The sequence below is a fragment of the Callorhinus ursinus genome, unplaced genomic scaffold (assembly GCF_003265705.2).
Source record: "Callorhinus ursinus isolate GAN/ISIS: 27379988/994484 unplaced genomic scaffold, GSC_fseal_2.0 scaffold5, whole genome shotgun sequence".
In the NCBI taxonomy this organism is placed as follows: domain Eukaryota; kingdom Metazoa; phylum Chordata; class Mammalia; order Carnivora; family Otariidae; genus Callorhinus; species Callorhinus ursinus.
This window is the reverse complement of record NW_027397067.1, coordinates 39,423,221-39,439,079: the sequence shown is the minus strand read 5'-3', so window position 1 is coordinate 39,439,079 and position 15,859 is coordinate 39,423,221. Positions and strand designations below refer to the sequence as shown.

General features: G+C 40.1%; 1 protein-coding gene across 1 annotated transcript in view; it reads left to right on the top strand.

The window, feature by feature from the left end:
- RUNX1T1 (RUNX1 partner transcriptional co-repressor 1) overlaps nt 1-15,859 on the top strand; it is a 131,706-nt gene that overhangs the window by 84,020 nt on the left and 31,827 nt on the right. The window contains 2 exon segments of the mRNA XM_073892954.1: nt 190-371; nt 11,491-11,741. Coding sequence (XP_073749055.1) covers nt 190-371; nt 11,491-11,741 — 433 coding nt within the window.

Here is a 15,859-nt window from a genome sequence, read left to right as displayed (position 1 = left end):
CCCACAGAGGTCAGACCGCTGTAGCCCGGTCCTGAGAATTGTGCCTGGGACGCAGGCTTCTTGCATGCATTCAGTGACCTTCTCATTGAGCTAGGTCGTGCGCTCCACCAGTGTTTGAAAAGCGGAATCGGTCCCCCGGTTCGCAGGAAGCTTCGGGTCCGCCCTCTCATTCCTGTCATGCCCCCACAGGCCAACTTGCCCCTGCTGCAGCGCGAACTCCTGCACTGCGCAAGGCTGGCCAAACAGAACCCTGCCCAGTACCTCGCCCAGCATGAACAGCTGCTTCTGGATGCCAGCACCACCTCACCTGTTGACTCCTCAGAGCTGCTTCTCGATGTGAACGAAAACGGGAAGAGGCGAACTCCAGACAGGTGAGAGGGAGGAGGGCCCTGGCCTGACTGTGGCCTTTTCCTCCCATCTGTGCTTCGAAGACCTGTTTCATGTCCCGTCCGGACTGCTGGGCGCCCCACCCCTCCGGCGAATGAGCAGTGAGCTCGAGTGGCCATCCGTATGCTCGCGCTGGCCTGGGAGTCTCTGGCTTGTGTCCGTCAGGCTGTTGTGCAGGTTCGTCTTGGCCGCCTGTAATAATAGAGCCAAGGGTGATGAATGATATTCAAACGGGCTAAGTGCCACCGGTGGTTCTTAGAAACACAGTTAAGATGAAAATTCTCATTTATTACATAATTCAACCCAGCCACGTATTTTGTCCTTCCCATGTGAGGAAATCTGCCCTTCTGAGTTTTCTCGGAACGTGACGGTTTTGAAAGCTGACCTTTGTGGGTTGCTCAGTAAACACAGTGCAGTAGCTATTGAATTGGGGTTTAGAGGAGTTAAGAGAAAACTTCTGGGAAGCTAGATGAGCTGAGTGAAGATTAGCATTAAGAGAACTAATGGCATTTTTGTTGAACAGTTTATCAGGCAATATTCATTCCATCAGGCACACTGCTCTCATAACTGAGAATTCTGAGAAATGTAAAATAAAGCCCCTTCTCCATTTAACCCTACAAAGTAGTTGTTGAATAAGGCGTATTCGTGAAATTCCCTGTGCACCTATTAAAATGATTTTCTCGAGTACCTCATCCTCATTTACAAATATTTTCTAATAGAGGAATTTGAAGTCTTATTAGCAGCATCTTGCATCATATTTACAAAAATATGGAACTGTATTAAAATGAAACCGTGTTCAGAAACATATTTGTCATATGCTTTGTTTCCTTTCTCTCCTTATCCACTTTCTGTCTGCATTTCATCAGGCATGAGTGAAACAGCCTTTGAGAGGTTAACATTCTGGCACAATTATGTTCCAGATTCATAGGAGCTTTTGATCTTGGAGCTACTCAGAGACATCTATCTGTGACCGACTTAGCTACCCTTAAATGTATTAGCTGCTTTGCAAATCAGAATGTTATTAAAAGCCAGCCAGTTTACATACAGTTATTACATAATCCTCTGTTAAGCAGTTTTTATGCTACAGTCTCTGGAATTTTTCTCCTCTTGACACGGGACCTTTTGGTAGTGTAAAATCCGAAAGCAAAAGGTTAAACATTATTTTACTTCTGACATGCTATAGACCCACCTCCAAACATGACCTGCCAACAGTGCTGCTTTCTCGTTTTTGCAAGCCATTTTTCCTTAGTCATATTTAAGCATTTAGTACTTTAGCTTTGAAAGGCAACTCCTTAATCCAGGTGTCTGAATGGCGTGTCCACAATGATACTGAAAACCAAGAAGTGGCCCAGGGAGAGAGGATTCACGTCTGCCTTCCTGTCAGATGCTAACCCCTGTACCCTGCAGGAAATCCTTACCGTGTGCCTGTATGGAGATGTTGCAGCTCCATTTTCCAAGGATAATGTCAAAGGATTAGGAGAGGCTGGATGGACAGTTGTGAAGAAAACATTTATTTGGGCGGAGGCTAGGGTACCAGGGAAAGCTTTGGATAGCTGTGATAATTCTATAGGCAAAATTGGAAGTGTTCTAGAAACCCCAACTGCTAAGTGACAGACCAAACTGTTTCATTTCCCTTCTCTATATCGCAGCCATTTCCCCACAGATTTTCTTTCCCAGTGTTTTATATTTGAAGGTGTTGTGCCTGCAGGCTTTGCTTGGAGGATGCTGAGGTGAGCCTTGAGCAGCATGCTAACACTGATATGGAAACCTCCTGTAAATTCCACAGATAATCAGCATTTTTCTTTTGGAGATCTGTAGCTGCGTTGTGCATGCACGTTTGCATTTGATCAGGTAGAACTTTCTTAAAAGTCTCCAATCTTGTTCTTCCTTCGATTATTCATAGGCCGTTGCTGGAGTCCAGAATTCACACAGTTGTTCTTTGTCTGGAACATTCTTTTTCTAGTGGAACCCTGAAGTGTGTGTTTTAATGGAAGGATGGCAAATGGATTTCCTTAGAGTTAGGAGGACGGGTAATGAGAATATGTTGTGTAAATACATTTGTATCTTGTGGGAATATGATCAGAGCCAAGAAAATATGGGTCTCTACAGTATTTTTTTGCATATATTTTCTGCATCTTGTTTGCATATGCATTTTCTTCTCCTCTGGTTATTTATCTGTATATCCAGATCTACTATATGAAACTTTATAGAGTATGGAGCTGTCTGACAGCAGAGCTTTTTTTTGTTTTACTGAATGTTTTGTTGGTGCATATGGTCTGACATGGATGAGCAGCCACGGTGAGATTTTGGAGTCTATTAAACTGGCTCATTAAAAAGATCAATCTGTTTCTGTAATAACACTGGGAACCATCAGTCACTAAAAGAGGGAAAAACTGACACCTGAGGAGAAAACACATTTTGGTAATTTGTTCATGACATGTCACGAACAAAAGAGTGCTCTATATTTTGTTTACAACTTTGGGGGCTTAAATTCTGTGACGATTGCAGATTTAATCTACTAAACAATCATCATGTGTTTCAGGGATGGGTTGTGGCAAATTTAACTTCCTTCTCATCCTTAAATATGATTGCCACTGGTAATGTTTCTTCTTTTTTTAAACATTATTGTTATTTACAGAGAAATGAAGACTCTGAGGGAAATCTATGAACTCATTTTTTTTTCCTGTAAGAAACAGTGAAATTTATTCTACTTTCTTTTTAAAATATCTCCAGGGTGAGCTTCTGAACAAATATACTAAATTTGTAGGTCTGTGGTAGAATACTGTAGAACCCAATTTGGAAAAAGGCAATTTTCATTTTAAAATCATGCTAGTTTTTTCTAAAATACTAAGGAAAATAAATAGAAAGTTCTGATTTCTACTCTTTGTTAATATTTAAGAGTTGATTGGTTATAGTAGACCTTGGTTTTGTCATTCTCTGTTGGGAGAAGCTGACAAAGGGGATAGGAAGCTTCCTGGCGCTGATTAAATGAAGTGACTGCTTTCAAAGATAAGACTAGAAGCTAAGGGCACTCTTTAAAACTTCTCGCCATGACAGTCATGAAGACATTCAGACTTTCACACGGAGTTGAGGAGGGAAAGAGCAGTTAGAGAAGGCTGCATTCTTCTCAGACAACAAAATGCATAAAAATTACTAAGGTGAAAACACCTGTGTTAATCATTGCTATCTGTCTTTTCTCACGATGTCGCATTAGGCTAGCTTTTTTTTTATAATTCATGTTTAATATTACGTTTGCATCTGTTAATGCTGATTTTCTGACTCAGAGAATCCTTCTCGTTTAAGAAATCAAGCTGAATGATCTTTGGGTTTGTATGGGTAATACTGTTTCTACCTCCACCCCTTACTATTTCAAATGATCAATGTTAAATATTAATCCTCTTCTTACATATTATCATTTTAATAGAACTGTGCTTTAAATCATTCTCAGCTTAACACATCTAGACTTTATTATGGAGGCCACCCAGTTGCATTAATATGTATTTTGTCCTCCCTCAATAATTAAATATTATTCTCTAAAAAGACTTGTTTGACCTTTAGAATTCTGTAGCTCGTCAGCTGGGAGGGATCTTATGGATCTACCAGGCCAACCCTTTCTCTTTACGCTTGAGGAAATGATGGCCCGAAGAACTTGCTGAAAGTCATGAAGCTTCTTAGGGGCAAAACCAGCATATTTACAGACCTGAAATCTTGCAGTTGCACAAAATATGTTTTAATGTGCAGTTTAAAGAAGGAAAGCTCAACTAGGAACTAGGGTTTTTTTTCCCCCTTACTTTTCCTCATTTATTTCTGCTGAGTAATTGCTCAGTTGGGTAAATGTGATGGTATGATATTCTGGGGGTTTATAAATCTTTTTAACGACAGAGGATCCACAGTCAGCCAGGTTTCCTGGCTTAATGAGTAAGTTAAAAAATGTTGAATGTTGGAGGGTCCGAAGACAGTCATTTTGAAACTGTGTTGGTTGAATATGTAAGATTTGTCATCACAGCACACACCAGCTGATCCAGGTAGGCCCATTTTTCCGTTTCTGTAACATAAATGGGATTTCAGTATTTTTGTCTTTCTAAAAAGAAAAGAGAGGTGTACTTTACAACGAATTGGAGGATTAATTGGCTGTGCCAATCAGAATTAAATTTGTATTGTTACCGCGTTCAGTTTTCTGTGACAAAATATGGGGAATTTATGTTACATTCTTTACAGGCTAACTCAAGCAGTATCTACTATTTGAATGAAAGCTTCCCAATCATAAATATTAAAAATAGTTACTATTTTACTGAGCACTTGTGCCAAGTCTCATGCTAAGTAACTGACATATTAATATATAGTGATTTCCCCCCCCATCTCTGGGGCGTATGTTCTTTCCAAGACCCCCAGTGGATAGTTAAACTCTATATATACTGTGTTTCTTCCTATATGTATGTACCTGTGATAAAGTTTAATTTATAAATTAGGAAGCATGTTATTAACCACAAAAATAAAATAGAAGTTATAACCATGTTCTGCAGTAAAAGTAATGTGAATGTGGTCTCTCTCAAAATATCTTCTTGTACTGTACTCACTCTTTCTGTGATGATGTGGGTTGATAAAATGACTATGTGATGAGAGGAAGTGACGTGAATGACGTAGGTGTTGCGATGTCGCATTAGGCTAACCTTCAGACGATACGTTAGGAGGAGGATCATCTGCTTCTGGACTGCGGTTGACTTGGGAACTGGAACTGTGAAAAGTGAAACCACAGATAAGGGGAGACTACTGTATATCTAGCACTTTATTTTCTACCAGGCCTATTGTATAGAGGCAGGCTGGGTAATGTGTCTGAGGTCACGTGGCTTATAAGAGGTGCACTGATGGGATTCTGACCCCACGGTCTCTGACTCAAGCATCTATGATCTTATGATTATGATTCTTACACCAGGCGTGGAATGCCCCACCTTGAAAACAAAGTGATTTAATTAAGTTATTGAATGCCACGTATGTGCTAGGCTCTCTATGTGGATTTTTCCAGATCGTCCTTACTAGCTCTGAGACAGTCATCTTCATTTTGTGGATGAAAACACTGAGGCGCATAGCGGTTAAGCTTTCTGAGTTCATACGGCCAGCAATTAGCAGTACCAAAACTTGAGGCCAACTCCATAGCCCCTGCTCTCTTGAGTGCACCTTGTGGAGTGAGCTTTACTCCTTCTAATGTCCCAGTCCACTTTTGTACTGTTTTTATGCTACCTGCCAAATTCAGGTCCTGCATGAATGTATAGAAACCTTACATCTCTAATTAAATTGTGTTTATGGTAAAGATTAATTCCCAGCATCCTTCCAAAAAGAATTTGTCCTAGTACTAAATGATAATCTTATGAGGAGGGTTTTGGGGGATCGTGGATTATCTTGGTCATCTTTGTATCCCTGGTAAAGCTTAGGATGGTGCATTACACATACTGGGTGTCTGAACCAAAACAAAGCAAAACACCACACACACAACACAACACACACAACAATGCCAACAATGCTACTTGAACAAATAAAGTTAAGCATTGAATGCAGTCATTTCCCGTAGTGTACCAAATGTTCTCTCTCTCAAGAGTCTTGCTTGCTTGCTTTCTTGATTACTGTCTTGCTTTCTATTGTTTTTCAACCATCTGAGCCACCCAGGCGCCCGCTTTCTATTGTTTTTAAAAGATGCATCTCTGAAACACCCACAACAATGAAAATAGCCATGTGTAGTCCAGGAACAAAATGCCATGATTGGTTCACTGACCAGAAAAAAATGGAGGGTTCCAATTGGAATTTATAGGTAACTGATTAGAAAAAGAAAGCACAGTTGCAGATAGATGGCAGGAGCAGGGGAAATTGAGTACCTTGCAGTGGCCAGTAATTAATTAGGAAAGGCATGAGGACAGCCAGTAGCTAGCTGAGCAAGTGGCAAGCTTTAGGAGACACAGGAGGGAAGACTCAGATGGCTCTGTGAACCTACGTATTGTGATTCTTGAAGGTCCACAGGTGTTGTGGCTGTTATGTCTGGAGTGGCAAACACCCACCTGCATCTTATTTGCTCCCGAAGGTATTAGCATGTGCTGCTCAGGAGGCTGGCTCCTGGGTGCTCCTTTAACCATGGAGAGATTGAAAGCATTTCTTTCCAAAAGGCCCAGCAGTAATGGTCCTGTGTCATTCAGCTCTTGTCTACATATCCCACTTCGTCCAGGGAGAGAGGCAAAGCACTGAAACCGCTCTGGGGTATCATGAAGAATTTGGTTTGAATTTCATTTTAAGGAGGCAGGTAATTTGTAATATGTTTTATTTCAGATGCCTTACTCAACACTGGTGGGCGGAAAGGTGGTATATAAAATTTTTATCTAAACTTACCTAGTTCCTGACAATTCCTGAAGAGGCCTTTTGCTGATTCGTGTTTTGAAAAATATGACGTCAAGAATGATTTTACCCCCCCTTTTGATTCAGTATTCGGTTAGTCTGTGGAAACCTTAACAGATCACATGTGTTAGAAAAGGGAAGGAAGGGGGCGCCTGGGTGGCTCAGTCGTTCGGCGTCTGCCTTTGGCTCAAGTCATGATCCCTGGGTCCTGGGATCGAGCCCCGCCTCAGGCTCCCTGCTCAGCAGGAAGACTGCTTCTCCCTCTCCCACTCCCCCTGCTTGTGTTCCCTCTCTTGCTGTGTCTCTCTCTGTCAAATAAATAAAATCTTTAAAAAAAAGGGAAGGAAGATGTGTTAAAAATTAAATTATTAATGTCTTTGGGCTCTTTAAACATAGAGCTATAACCTCCTGAGATTTAAGTCTAGATTTCTAAAATACAAGAATAAATATATGTATCTTTTTATTGTGAGTGTCTGCTGGCATCTTAGCCCTGGCTCTGGCTGAGGCTCTGGTCGAGTGGGACAGTGGTATGAAAGGCCGAGATAAGGTGTCCTGGACTAGGCAGAGGTACCTGTGCTGGAGATGCTTAAGAGGCCCTTGGCAGGACTTGATTTGGAGAAGAAAGTTGTAGCATGACTTCTAAGTTTCTGCTTGGGTGACAAGTGACCGGTACACGGAAGTACCAGAGAAAGATGAGGTCAGTTTGGACATGTTCTCTTTGAAATACTTGTGATAACTCAAAAAAGTGAGCCCCTAAAGCAGGTATTTATTTATACCGGGAGTAAGATTAGAATTACTAAGTTTCTTCCTTACCATCTTAAGGCTTATTATGCTGTACTGATTTGCGTCTCCCTAGAACAATCTTTATCGTGATATTTTCCCCATAAAAAATTTTTTTTAAACTTAAGTCTGTTCTAGTCATAGGGGATTGCTCCTTTCCTTGAATGTTACACTCTTTTTTATAAATAGGGAATGTCAGTGCACACTAGCTAGTCATGACTTTTGAAATATTTTATGTAGAGGAAAATGTTTAAAAACCGTATGTTTTCTTACTAAAATTGTTCATAGCCTCTGTTATTGAGGAGCTGGGGGGCGAGGGAACAGCCTGAGATGGGGTAGAATGTAATTTAGGTTGTCTGTTAAGTTTTGTTGTGTTTGTTTTAATGTTTATTATTTCCCATTCATCCCATTTTACTGGGCAGGAAACTGAAACCAGAGGTTAACCTTCCCAAGGTCACACAGTTGCGTCCTGAGTGGCCCTTTATTATTAGGGCCATCAGACTCTTGAGAAGTGATTGGGATCAGAATGTTGAAGTGGTTGGATTATGTTGAGGAAAATTTCTCTTGGTAGGGAGAGAGAATATTCTCAGGCTGATTTAAAACACAAACAAAAAAATGCCTTCCAGAAATCTCTGAGACATGACGGACTTCCCACTAGAATTTGAGTTATTTCAAGAGTATGCTGGTACAGGACAATGAAAAGTAATGGGACAATTTGTTCGTTTAGCCCAATACACTTTGGAAGGGCAACATAAAAAGAGTTAATTTGGAATTTGCTCAAGCAAATGAGGTGTAGATAGTTGTTGGCATTTCTAAAGAAGAAGACAGACAAATAGCAATTAAGATGTTTTAGTTACCTTTGTGGACGTACATCCTTTGAATAGGGTTGGCCTTATAACCAGACGGGGTGACTTGTGGAAGCACCAGGGAGACCTTTCATAGCTTTGTTTCTATGAACTGTGAATGTTTTAATGCTTTGCTGTTAAAATATAACTACCTTTGTGAGGTGATGAGCTTTATTGTTTCCTTAGCTAGCAGAGGGATAGGACAGCAGGGTCCTGATAGAAATGATAGGACAGACTCAGGACCCAGCCCTGCTTCGGATATTACCATCCTTGCTTTAGGGGGAAAAACCTCTTTTTTCGTAATAATGGGTCAGTGAAGTAATAGCACTGATCAGGCAGCTGATCTGAGGGTGAAGGTGAATAACATATATCCAACCATTTTGAAAATTAAAAGAATTCTTCCAATGCTGTGTGTTGCTGTTATTGAACAAGGAGAGGCAAAACCAGTAAGTCGAGGTGGTTTGACAGCTGGGTCAGAGATGTTTGCATATTTAGAAATGCAATAGGGACTGCTCTAAGGTATTTAGAGGATATTTTCTATTTTTGCGCGTGCGCATGCGCACACACGCACACACACACACACACACACACACACACAAAACTAGCTACAAAAAAATTGTTCAGAGCAAAGAATAGAGAAGTTCTCTGTTGGCTAAAGTGGTTGACTTCAACACAGTTTGGCCAGAGAAGCATTAGCCCTGTGTTTGTTTCAATCATAACCATGATGTCTTAACTATGGCATTTAGATGTAAATATAGAATAATTGAATTTCAGGGCTTTCAAACTAGGGGAGGGACCTCAGAAATCATCTAGTCCAGTGGTTTTCAAACTTGATTTTAGCAGCAGACTTTGTCCTTTAAAATGAAACCCAAACACTTGTAAAACAGAGAAGAATAAGTGGGTTCCTCTGGCCCTTGAAGTCTTGATTGTTTGGGGGGAAAATTCTTCATTGCCTGCAGAATCCCGTAAAAGCACCTCAGGTGGCACAGTTTGAAAACCACTGATCTAGTCCAACCCTTTCATTTTACAGATGAGCAAACTGAGGTCCAGAGAGGTTAAGTGGTTTGCCCAAGGTCATACAGCTAGTCGTGGAAGAGCCAGGACTAGATCTCAGGTCTCTTGATTCCCAGTCCAGGGCTCTTTTCCACTACACCACCCTGCCGGTAAGGTAGGTGCTGTGTTAGCATTATGTTCATAGCTACTAATAGTCTTCAGTATTTTCCAACTGATTTATGCTGGTGATGTGCATTGAATGTTGAAGTGTTTCATTGAGAAATGTATAGGATATAAAAATATGGATTAGAATGGCAAATTTGCTCTTAGAAGATAAATTGATAGCTAGATTGTTCCCTTTCACTTTAAAAAATTATTTTAAAGCAGTGCATTCAGGTAGTATCTGAGATATATTGGGCATTTTCATCTGATATCATTGATCAAGATGGATGGAGTCCATATGTATCAGATACCTACTTTGATGGGAGCAGCATTGACTTCTGGCTGCTACTCTCTTGGGGACCATGCCCTGCTGTCATTTCCAGTGTTGACCAGGCTCCTGTTGCTAGATTAGCGCATCTTTCTTCAGCATGTAGTGGGCATAAATTCATTTCACGTTAAACTCTGCAGTTCTTTGTGTGCTTGGGCCTTCTGTCTCTAACTCTTACTCACTCCTCAATCTGGTGTGTGTAAATTGTCACTGGGGCTCTACCCTGAAGGGACATACAGGATGGTTCATGGCAGGATCTTATTGCTCTGATCTCCGTATCTCTGTTGTTGAGTTAGTTTCCATGCAGATGCATCTGGTGTTATCAGAGAGTATCCTAGACTCTATCTAGGAAACTAGGGAAAGTGTCTTAAAAGGCCTCTATGCTATTGTTACCAACCTAAAATCAAAAAGGCATGTAGAAATCTACAACTACTGTGATTCGGTAGAATTCTCATGGAGAAATTTCCTAGGGAAAGTAGATATTATCACTGGTCTAAGGATAGAGTGCTGGTCTTGTGAGGAGAGCCGAATACAAAGGAAACAGTGTAGGAGCTGTGATTTCGGTCAAAGTTGGGATGTGATTTGTTCCTATTATACTGAATATATTGAGTTAGTCTCTAAGAATAGAGATATATCCAGGCCCCAAATTTTTTTAGCCCTAATTCTGTGTGAGAATCTAGGAGCAGTGATTAGTTATCAGGGCCTCATTTGTAGACTGTATGCCTTCTGAAAGCCAAGTTCAGAGCTCTGTATATCACATCATGAAGTGCAGTCAGGGTGTGCCCATCTTGCCCAGAGACCTGATGACAGGTCACACAAGCTCTCTGGGCAAGGGGCTCACTTTCAGGTAGCTCTTTCTGACTGCTGGGGAAGACAGTATCCATGTCCCAGACATTGCATTGCTTTATTGTATTAGTTCAGTGTGATCAGCCCTTGCCGGCAGAACTATCTGTGATGATGACAATGTACCATTATCTGTGCAGTCCAGTACCATAGCCACAGGCAGTGATGGTGAGTACCTGAGATGTAGCTACTGCTCATGAAGAACCAAGTTTAAACGTAATTTACTTTAGCTTCCATTTCAACTTAAACAGCCGCATGTAGCTATTCTATGGGACAACACAGCTAGCTCTTAGCTGTTCTCTGACACGAAATTCAGATGCTGGGTTGGATAATTGGAATGGGAATCCCTTCAGATTTCATCAGGAGAGGGATGCCATACCAACTGCTTCGATGGATCTTCACCAAAGACAGTTCAGTTTTAGGATAATTTGTTTTAAATCAAGTACTCGTCTTTTTTGAATAAATATGCTAGCTAGAGGGGGAGATTTAAGTTTCCTCTTACTTTTGACCTCACCACACATGTGAGCTACAACCAGAAAGATATCTGCCAGTTCGGTGAAGAGCGAACCCATTTTCTCATGTGTGTGGTCTTGTGATGACTTAGACCTCAGCATGGGTTTCAGTGAATTCCCATAGGTCTTCTGGGAAGCCGAGTTTAGAAAGTTTCTGGCCAATAAATAAATATTCTGTTTATATTGTAAGTTCAAATGTGAGTATCTGAACTATGCTGGCTTCTGAATAACATGATGAAATTTTTTCTTCTTCCCCCTTTAGAACCAAAGAAAATGGCTTTGACAGAGAGCCTTTGCACTCAGAACATCCAAGCAAGCGACCATGCACTATTAGCCCAGGCCAACGGTACAGTCCAAATAACGGCTTATCCTACCAGCCCAATGGCCTGCCTCACCCCACCCCACCTCCACCTCAGCATTACCGTTTGGATGATATGGCCATTGCCCACCACTACAGGGACTCCTATCGACACCCCAGCCACAGGGACCTCAGGGACAGAAACAGACCTATGGGTAAGACTGAAGAATCTGTTCACTTCTTAATGGCATTGGATGCTTGAAGACTCACATTATTACTTCTCAACTGAACTTGAGGCTTGAAATCTATGATAGGGGTAAAAATTTTCTCTCTTTATATTGTCTCCTTTATGAGAACAGTTGGTTAGTATGAGTACGTTCTTTAACACCTGTGCTTTCTCTCTCAATTACTTACGGTCTTTATGATAGCAGACTAATTTTTTTTTTTTTTTTGGAAAGGGGTATCTAAATATAAAATTCTCAACAAATGCAAAGTGAATTTTTAGTTTTTTTTTTAACATTAGAGATTTCATATTCAGCCTGTCTGCCACAAATATTTTTTAAAATGTTAAAATGTTTCTTTTCTTTCATTGTACTTTTATTTCAGATAGTCTTAGAGTTTAATTTGATTTTTCCAGTCTTCGCAGTACTCTGTATTTGAGAAATATGAGATTGAGTGATGTCTCTGACTTAAATCAACAGATGTTCTTTGAGGAATGGTTTGGTACTTTTTTCACCGGCAAGTGACAGTGATTAAATTTAGTATTGACAGTTTTGTGTCATAGATCAAAGTACCAAAGAAAGAATGAGTTTAGGTAAATATGTGATCTGTTTGCTTGTGTTCATTCCTTCTTTACATAAAACTATTGAAGGGAAGCATTTAGGAGACATTGCCTTCTAAAGAACAAATGTCTGCCATGCAAAATAAGAGGGAAAGGGAACAAGGTAAGATCTGATACCGCGAGATCAGGGGTTGAGGGAACAGCATCAGAGCACTGCTCTTTTTTAATTCTTGATTTTGGCGAATTGAGCTATTGGTAAACTGAGAGCGGTCGTCACTCCTTTCTTCTTTTTCCATCTCCTGTGTCCACCACTTACCAGCAGGACTTCTTTAGTCAGCTAATTACTGCCTAGCTTTCCTGACTCGTAGAGTTGGTGGGCAGGGTAGCGGAAATATCAGGGGGTGAAGTCTAAGTGGAAAACTAGAACACAGGGCCGAGGACGCAGAACTCTGGGAACAGTGGTCAGCCCATTATCCACTGCTTGAATAGTGTTTTTAGCCAGAGACAGAGATAGTGTGATGAGCAGAAGTTTATGTAAACTTTCTCGCTAGGCTGCTAGCAAACAGGGCTGCCATATTTGGGTCTTTTTGCCTTTTCTACATTTAACCCTCCAAATGTTCAGAAAATAGAAAAGGAGGCCCAGGGTGAGGGGACGGGCGATGACTGAGGCCCTGGTTGTGAGACAGTCAAAAAGTGGTTCTGCTTCCCCACAACAGTCACTGCTACAGTTCTGTAGTGTGTCAGAAAATGGCTAAGCATATCATTTGTGCTTTCTTAATAGCCAGTCTGTCTCATGTTCTCTCAGGTACTATTTCCTGAAGAGCTCTCAAAAGTGGTTATGTCATTTTTCAACCTGGATCAATATTTTGACCCTCCCCCCATCAAATGTGGTAACAACCTCATTCTAAGTAAAGGTCTTGCCATTTATTTATGACTTTAGGCCCCCAAACCATGATTGCTCATTTTCAAACAGAAGTGGACTCACCAGGTCATTGTAAGACCAATTCAAGATATCTTGCTCTTGTAGGTGCTAGAAAATGGCTTCTTTGTTAGGCAGCAAATGCTATTTTATAAAATATTAGTTCCAGTGCACTATAAAGTAATCAGCAAGGAAGTAATTAGGCTTATGTGCAATGATTATGTTTTCATCTAGTAATGTAAACTATCCCTTTATGAATTATATCTATACCCACTGGTTTTATGTGATTTTTCTTCAGACCACGTTCCTTACCTTTTAATTATATTAGCTTATAAAACTAATAGTGCTAATCTCTATAAATATGTGCAACTACTTAACCATCCCTAAAGTCTGGCACAGTTTAGTGTGTGTTAATGTAAAATAAAATCTTGATGTATGAGTAACAAATGGTGGTGTTACATCAGGCTGCCATTTTGAGAATATAAAAATTGTCATAAATGTATACTTAGTCTAGAATGACTTATAAATGCCTATTATGTAGAGACATACACTCACTAGAATCGTTTAATAAAATACCTTTACAAACAGCATTAGTTTATAAGTAAACTTAAGAGTTTTAGTCTAGTTAGCTAAAATCTTATAAAACTATAAGAACTAGTTAGGATTCAACATTATTGTCAGATTGCCCACAAGTGGAAATGTGCTCTTTAATGATTATGAGCTATTTTCCCCTAGTATATCCCTTTGGTATTATGAATATAAATGAAAATTGCGTGGTGATGAATATTTAAGTATCTGAAATAGAGAAATTAATAAATGCAAAATTTTGAGTTGACTTAGATTTTCTTTTTCAAAGATTTGATTCTATCTAACAAATGACCTTCAGAGTGCAGAAGCAGCAAATGATATATTTTCTTACCAAGTATTTGGGCTCAAACGTGTTTCTAATGTGCTTTTCTTTTTTTTTTAATGAGATGAAGCTTAGCAATATTCCACAAATGTTGGAATCTCATTAGCCACAGACATCCTATGGCTCATCAATATTACTCCGGGTGTTAGAACTTGTATCATCCTATTTTTAGGTCTGCTGAATTTTTGAAACTTTTTTTTTAAGATTTTATTTATTCATTTAGAGAGAGGACAGGAGCAGGATGGGAGGAGGAACAGAAGGAGAGAGAGAATCCCAAGCAGACTCCGTACTTAACGCAGAGCCTGTTTCAGGGCTCAATCCCATGACCCTGAGATCATGACCTGAGCCGAAATCAAGAGTCAGATGCTCAACTGACTTAGCCACCCAGGCGCTCCTGAAACTTTTGAGACCTCTGGAGTTCTTGGTCCTTAAAAGCAAATAGTAAGATGCCTCCTTTGTGAAAGTCGATGCCATATTTATATCTTCATCACTCTCTGGTTGTTTTCTGTGATGACTCATTTCAGCGGTAGTGTTTTTATTTCCTACAACACAAGCAACAAAAAAGTCAACAAAAATTACATATTTGCAAACATTTCAACTTGAAATAGTCACAACAAACAGAGTAATAACTAAATAATTCTTTTCCCCCAATGTCTTTTCTATTATGCAAATTAACACATATTTGCAATTTTACGTTTTTACCAATAGGTGGCATTGACATTTTTAACTTTAAAAATGTACCTCTGAACATGTTCTAATTAGATAAGAATGATGTGAAGTGTTTTATATTTAGCTTTTTATTTAATATGAGAAAGCGCCGTCATGTCTGTGCACCTCCATCAGGTATAAATTAAGTTGCATTTCATGGTTGGCTAAAAAGAGTCATGTGACTCGTCATCTTTATTTCTCTATATCAGGTAAAAGAAGGGACTTCTAACCACTCTGACTTCACAGAAAGTGAAATGCGGTATCTCCTAAGTCTCATTGTCCTCTAACTACCCCGTGATGCCCTTTTGAGAAGGAGCCTACCTAGGTGCCTAGAAGCCCAAACCATGCCAGACTTAATTTGCTATTCAGAGTAATGGTGTGAGAAGTACTAACCAAAAAGGGGTTTTAATCATTTAAAATGGAAAATATTGCCATAGTCCAATGCCTTTCTTTTGTAGTAGAAACTAAGGTGTTTCCTCCATAATGAATTTGTAAGATGAGCAACACGTTTTCCGGTATCTCTGCTCATAGCCTTCCACCCTGTCCTCTCAGTGAGACACATTTGTTTCTGTTTTGATGAGCATCCTACCTAATTGCTCATGGCCATTGCTGTTGTTGCTCACTTGGTAAGCTTTTCCATGTTACCTTCTTGTGTTGTACCTTAACTGTGATGCTAATGAGCATTAATACTTAAGGTTATAGATTTCAAATTGGGATTTTTGGTTTCTTGGCTTGGATTTAAGATATTTGTCCAAAGTTGGGGCACCTGGGTTGTTCAGTTAAGCAGCCAACTCTTGATTTCAGCTCAGGTCATGATCTCACAGTCGTGAGATCTAGACCCAGGTCAGGCTCCATGCTCAGCAGGGAGTCCGCTTGAGATTCTCTCCCTCCCTTTCCCACCCCCAACTTGAGCACATGCGCGCGCGCTCTCTCTCAAAAAAAAAATCTTTAAAAAAAAGATATTTGTCCAGAATTATACCTGGTATGTTGCATTTTTTATTCCTAAATGATGTCC